At 49.5% G+C, this 6,538-nt stretch overlaps 1 protein-coding gene across 1 annotated transcript in view; it reads left to right on the forward strand.

The window, feature by feature from the left end:
• Positions 1-6,247, forward strand: part of LOC118335762 (glutamate receptor ionotropic, NMDA 2D) — a 30,289-nt gene extending 24,042 nt beyond the window's left edge. The window contains exons 15-18 of the mRNA XM_035672188.1: positions 1,433-1,668; positions 3,044-3,611; positions 3,720-5,063; positions 5,355-6,247. Coding sequence (XP_035528081.1) covers positions 1,433-1,668; positions 3,044-3,611; positions 3,720-5,063; positions 5,355-6,247 — 3,041 coding nt within the window. The remainder of the gene's footprint in view (positions 1-1,432; positions 1,669-3,043; positions 3,612-3,719; positions 5,064-5,354) is intronic.
• The last annotated feature ends 291 nt before the right edge of the window (positions 6,248-6,538 follow it).

The following is a 6,538-nucleotide window of genomic DNA, read 5'->3' on the forward strand; positions in this document are numbered from 1 at the left end:
AGTGCTGCGAGTGGATGCGTGACTTGTCAGCTTTTAAACCCTGCTTTAGCCTTTTGACTTGAAATAGTTTGGAGACTGTAATATGCAGTAAAATGCAACCTTCAGACCTGGTTATTGCAGTGCTGCTCATTCCACCATTGCTATTAGTGTAACAGGAAGCTCTCATTACGACTTCTATTGGAGAAAATACCTCTTTAATTCCATCATGAATCATACACTGCAACTTCTGGCTGTCCATCACTATGGTTACACCAGCAACACCCACAGCCAATCACGGGTTCAGCAAGGCAGCTCAGATTCATTAGGCCAGTGAGATCACAAATGAAAACCCAAGGTAGTGGGTAAAGTGGCCTTGCTTGGTTCCTGGTAGGTTAACAGATGGGAATCTTGAATCCCCCAGAGCTTACCACCTTGATGGAGATTCTGACCATCCCTCCAGCACAATTAAATGATTATGATCTTCTCCTTCTGCCTCTGTCTCTGTCCCTTCCTATCGGTTCTCTCTCTCTTCACATTTTTCCCTCTTTTTCTCTCCTCTCATCCTCTTCAAGCTGAGGAGTGTTCCTGCTGTTTGTCATAATGACACAATCTCAGTCTCTCGTCCTCCATCTCTGCTTCCCTTGTTCCAGCTCCCTCTAACTCTCTCTGTCTCTGTGTCTGTCTCATTTCCCCTGACGCGTTCGTGGACAGAGAAAGAATGCCCCTCCCTCTCTCTCTTTGTAGAATATTCTTCCCAACTCTCTCATTACCTCTGTCCCTCTCTTCCATGCTTGTTCAACCTATCCAACCACCTCACTGTGGCTCCTGGTCTCCCTTTTCTCCTCCTCTCCTCATTTACTCTGGGTTACAATGTTGAGATTAGGTTGTCGGTGCTATTTTACTTCTCAGAGCTACTTCATTGTTTTTGACTCTCTCTCTCTATCTGAGTCTCCTTTCTCTTTGTTACTTTGGACCCAGTCCAGCTTTTTGTATTACTGACCTTTGACCTTGACGAGTCACCTTGGATAATGGGCAAACAGCAAGCAATACTGTAGACCTTTACTTCAGTGCTTATTATTAGCCTTTCTTTCTTCCTGTGTGTCCATTGTCACTATCTGTTGTCCTTATCTATCTATCTATCTATCACTATCTTATCTATATATCATATCTATCTATCTATCTATCTATCTCAGTGCGACCTTGAAATAACCCCAAGCCTCCCTTAATTCTTCTTGTATCCAATATGATCCCTACTCTCATCTCTTAACCCCTTCCTGTCTTGTCTTGTCCTATATTACTTTATTTTTTATTGTGCATTTCAATCCTCCTCCCTCCATTTGCTCTTGTTTCTTTACTCCTCTGTACTTTAACCCCTTTTAACCTTATCCATTTCCCTTTTCCTGCTTTTTTTCCTCATTCTTGCCCACCAACCCCTACCCCTTCCCATTTCCAGATGAGATTGAGATGCTGGAGCGCCTCTGGCTGTCCGGTATCTGCCATAATGACAAAATTGAGGTGATGAGCAGTAAACTGGATATTGACAACATGGCCGGGGTCTTCTACATGCTGCTGGTGGCTATGGGCCTCAGTTTGCTTGTGTTTGCGGGAAAACACTTGGTCTACTGGAAACTGCGCCACTGCATGGCCACCAGTTCTGGCAAATTGGACTTTCTCCTGGCAATCAGCAGAGTAAGTGTTTTTGTCTGTGTGTAGTGTTTTTCTGCACTAGCACATTAAGCTGCGAATTCACAATAGGATTGCCCAGCTTTTGCGGCCCCAAAACCAGCAAAAAAACCACAAAAGAAATTCACAAACATCGCAGGGTAGTAAGCAGAATAAGAATTAAGTTCTTTCTTTCAAATTAAAAATTTTAAAATATGAGTGGAAAGTATTCTTCTAGCAACTAGGTTTGCTAAATTTTTTGACACAATCATTGCTTAACCATCTCTTGTGATATGTTACTTTGGTATACCTTAAGAACAAATATTACTGGGGCCATTGCATATGAGTATTTAACTGACGCAAAACATGGCCAAATTGCAATGTACGCTGCGTTTTAACTTTACAGGCATGTTTGCTCTGTAATATCATTAATGCAATATCTTCAATGAATTGGACCTTAAAATGGAGCGTGCTTGCAAGTGATCCACAGTTCATGGTGCTTTCAGTGGCCGTGATCCATTCTTTGTGAATTCACCTCTGACTGTCTTACTGTTTAAATTCACATTTTCGTTGCTAATCTTTTAACTTTCACCATAATTAAAACATTTTTCTGTGGCAACCACCATGTGGTCCTACAATTTAATGCACTAAAACTAGACTACACTGTACAGGACAATATGACTGGAACTAAAATGCTGTGCATGTAAACATATGCACACAAATGTGTAAGCATGTGTCTTACTGCCTGTGTGTGCCCTTATCTGTTACTGAGTGTGAGTAGAAAGTGAGAGGTCTGGGGTCAATTCAATTCCACTCAGTCAATTCGGGAGATTAATTGAAATTCAATTCCGCTTACAACCTGGATATCCTGTTCCTTTGACAGTGACCTTGACAGAATCAGCCCACACCATATGCATGTGACTATTGCAGTTTTGCTGATAATAATTTATCCTTTTCCACCACTGAGGTTGTAATTTATGCATTTATGTATGCAATTTAATTGACCAAACAATGCACAACTGTACTATAAATAGGACTGGATGTTTATCTGGAAAATAGCAATCTTGCATTTCTTTTGAAAACTGGAACTTATTTGGATTGCTGTTTTATGATTTTCATTATCATTCATTCCCCTCTCCCCTTTCTGTCCCCATTACTGTTTCTCATGCACAAACAGTAATATAATGTCTTTTGTACGTATGTAGCATGATATCTGTAGTCTACTGCATCTGTACACATCTGTTATTAGATTTTTTTTACCAGTATATTTCGGCACCTTGATCTCCAAAACAGCATTTATTTGTTTCATTTTTCATTTGAGGAAATACTTTTTATTGTATTTCATTTTACTCAGAGGATAAACTCAGACTCTGTAATTCTGATTTGTATTTTTTTTTCTCAGGGCATGTATAGCTGCTGTAGCTTTGAGGATGAAACAGCGCCAGGTGGAGCTAAATCTTTGCCCACTCATCACCATACTACAATGGTTACAGTTCCATCCCAGCCACATGTTGTCTCAACGTCTATGACCAACCCAGCCATTGCCATGGCGCAACAGCAGCAACCACCGCAACAGCAACAACCGCAGCCCGTATACAAAACACCTCTACCGGGCTCTCCTCCCACCGTGGTGCATTCTGGGACAGCACTGGGTCCCTCCAACACCCCCATTGCTGGTGCACCCCTCCCTTGCTCCACCTTCCTGCCCCGGCCAGACCGCAGACTGGCTGTGGTGGATCGCTGGAGGCTGCCCAAATCGGCTACAGCCACCAACCCAATGGCTGTAAGGGGGGGCATCACTGACATGGGACCCTTTGCTCAGAAAGTCCCACCAAACTGGGCTTCAACTGCTGGAGGGGGCGGGGGACTTGATGGTTATAAGAGATACTATGGTCCCATTGACCCTGAGGGACTGGGGCCCTGCATGGAGCAGCCGGCAGGGTCCCAGACCCCCAAGACTATGCCCAGGGGCCACCCCCAGCCCCCTCCAGCTAGTGTGGCCTTCTACTCAGAGAAGGGCATGGACCACGGGGTGGGGAAGAGGGTGGTGGGAGGTGGCAGCGGAGGTCAGGGGAAAGGGGCCGTTAAACCTCTGGGCACTCCCAGATTGCCTCCTAAGAGTCAGGCCCCTCTGCCTCCTACACCCCCGCTGCCACACCCCTCTCCCCCTCTCCCCTCATCCTTCTGGAGGAAGCGCCGGCCCAAGAAGCCCAAAGAGCCTGGAGGGCCATTATATGAGAACATTCTGCCCCTGGGGCGGAGGGGAGAAGCACGAGATGGAGTGAGGGAGGGAGGAGGGAGGAGGGCACGCCCCCTCTCTCCCCCGCTCTCACTTCCTGTGCCAGTACCCCTCAGCCCCTCTTACACCCCTCCTTCTCCCTCTGCATCCTTGCACTATACATCCTCATCCTCTTCGTCGACCACTTCATCTACGTCCACGTCCTCATCTGCCTCATCTTCTCGCTCCACCTCTCCCACCTACTCTTACAGCTCCTCCAGGAGCACACGAGACAGGACTGGAGGAATGGATGGAGAGGATGATGATGACGATGAGGAGCTGACGGAAGAGTCAAGCCTCCTCCTTGGTAGGGGGAGGGAGAGGGAACGCTCAATCATCCGGCCTCGTTCCCTTAGCCACGGCCGCCTGCCACCACCCATACCCCCCAGGAAACCACGCACATCCTGGGGGGACAGAGAAAGGGATCGCGAGAGGGAGAGAGGGGGAAGCCAACTGTCTCAGCTCCAAGAGTGGTGGGCAAGCTGGAGTGAGAGAGAGAGGAGTGGAGGGGGTGGAGATGCTGAGAGGCAAAAAAGGGAAAAGAAGAGGAGAAAAGAGAAGGAGAAAGAGAAGAAGAAAAAGAAAAAGAACAAAAAGAGGAAAAAAAGGGAAGAAAGGGAAAGAGAGCGCGAGAGAGAACGGAAGCGGCGAAAGGTGAAAAAGAAGAAGAAGAAGGCACTTAAGACAAAGAAAAGGAAGAAATCAACTGGGGGTAGACGCTCTGAGCCAGAGGAGGGAGATGTAGAGCCAGAGAGAGAAGGAGAAGCAGAAGGAGACAGGGAAGGAGGAATACAAGACTACTCTTCCTTCTCTGCCCAGTATCGGAGCACATTTGGGGAGAAGGGACGGGATTCATGGGAAGGAGAGCGGGAGAGAGGTAGGAGAGAAGGGGGAGATGAGGGCAATGACAGGGAACAGGAGGATAGCAGCAGAAGCAGGGAGAGGCGTCCCAAATCCTCACGCTCTCATTCAAGACATCATACCCCCAATAAACGCTACCCTAACCTCAATAAACTCCCTGCATCTGTCAAATTTTGGGTAAATGGAAGAGGAGATGATTCTAACACCCCTCCAACATCCCTGCACCCACTTCTTCCATCCTCCAAACGGAGAAGAAGTGGAGGGATGGACAGAGAAGACAGTGGTAGACTCGGAGAGCGGCGTCCTTTGTTAATGCATTATGAAAAAGAGAAAGCACAGACAAGAGAAGGGCTGTCCTTCCATGAGTGGGACTCTGAGGATGACGAGGATGATGATGAGGAAGAGGAAGAGAGGGAGAGAGGGAGAGAGCGGGGGGAGGAGAGGGGAAGGAGAGCAGGTAGGGGGGCAGTGTCTGAGTCAGAGAGGGACAGAGCCAGGGCAGAGGACAGTTATTCAGATGAGGGCTCGTCAGGGGAGTTCGGACGTTTTGAAAGATACTGGGAAGCGGGTGCAGGGGGAAGCAGCACTGGAATAGGGGGCATAGGCGGAGGAGGGTGGTTCTTCGGCACCTACCCCTCCAGAGAGAAAGGAGGCAGTATCAACAGTCGGGATGATTCCTTACTAGGAACTCGGGCAGAGGGTTGGATTGGTGCTGATTTCTGGGGTTCAGGGCCAGGAGTAGGTTGGGGGTCAGGGGGAGGGAGTGGGGGGCTCGGCACGCAGTGTCCGCCACCCCCCGCAGCCTTCCCTCCTCCTAGAAGATACTGGTCTATGGACAAAATCCCTGTGAAAGGAGAGAAAAAGTGGAAGAGTGGAGGAGGGAAGAGCAAGGGGCGAGCTAGGGACAGAGGGGAAGACGCAGGACGGGCCACTATGTGTTCCTGTAGCCTTTACCCCCAACCACATCCTTACCCACATCCACACAGTCGCTCGCACACCTCCCACTCCAAGAGAGGAGCCACGGCCCTTTCCCATAGCCAGGAAGAGCTTCTCCCCCACTGCCACAGCTTCAGCGGGGGTTCTCGCCCCAAACCTCTGCCCCCCAAACCAGATCCCAGTCAGGCCAAATCAGGCAGCCAATCTAACCTCAGCCTCAGCACACAGCCCACAGACCATCCGCCGCAGCCCTCACCGTCACCACCCCAGCAGCCGTCCATGTCTCCCACCTCCCTCCCGATGCCCATCCCGCCTCCGCCCTCCTCATCCTCCGTCTCACCACCAGCAGGGGTAGGGATGGCAGGCCAGGGCCAGGCTCAGGCTTCGGCCAGTGCCAAACTCCAGTATCAGAGACTGCGCTCGGTGCCACAGCCACGGAGGTTCTACTCGCCCCACCTGCCACTCAAAGCCAAGAGCCTGTGCTCACGCCGAGGGTCGGCCCACTTCTCCAGCCTGGAGAGCGAGGTATGACAGGGGGAGAGGAGAGAGGGAGACGTGGGAGCGAGCACCACTGCTACTGAGAACCGTGGTACCATGGCAGCTGGAGCCAGGGATGACACCAGAGATATGGCTGCCTTGGTGACCATAGGTAATCAATTAGCGACCATCACTGGGGAAACTAATATGGACAGTAGTTCTACTGCTAACACTACTCTGTGTGAGAGCAACGCTACCGCCACCCGCTCCATTGTACGCGTTCTAGTGAGGGCGACAGTGAGACGCCACACCAGGGTGAGCTACATCCGTTTGGATGGTTCCCAT

The sequence above is a fragment of the Morone saxatilis genome, unplaced genomic scaffold (genome assembly GCF_004916995.1).
Source record: "Morone saxatilis isolate NCDOM2014 unplaced genomic scaffold, NCSU_SB_2.0 Contig24, whole genome shotgun sequence".
Taxonomy (NCBI): domain Eukaryota; kingdom Metazoa; phylum Chordata; class Actinopteri; family Moronidae; genus Morone; species Morone saxatilis.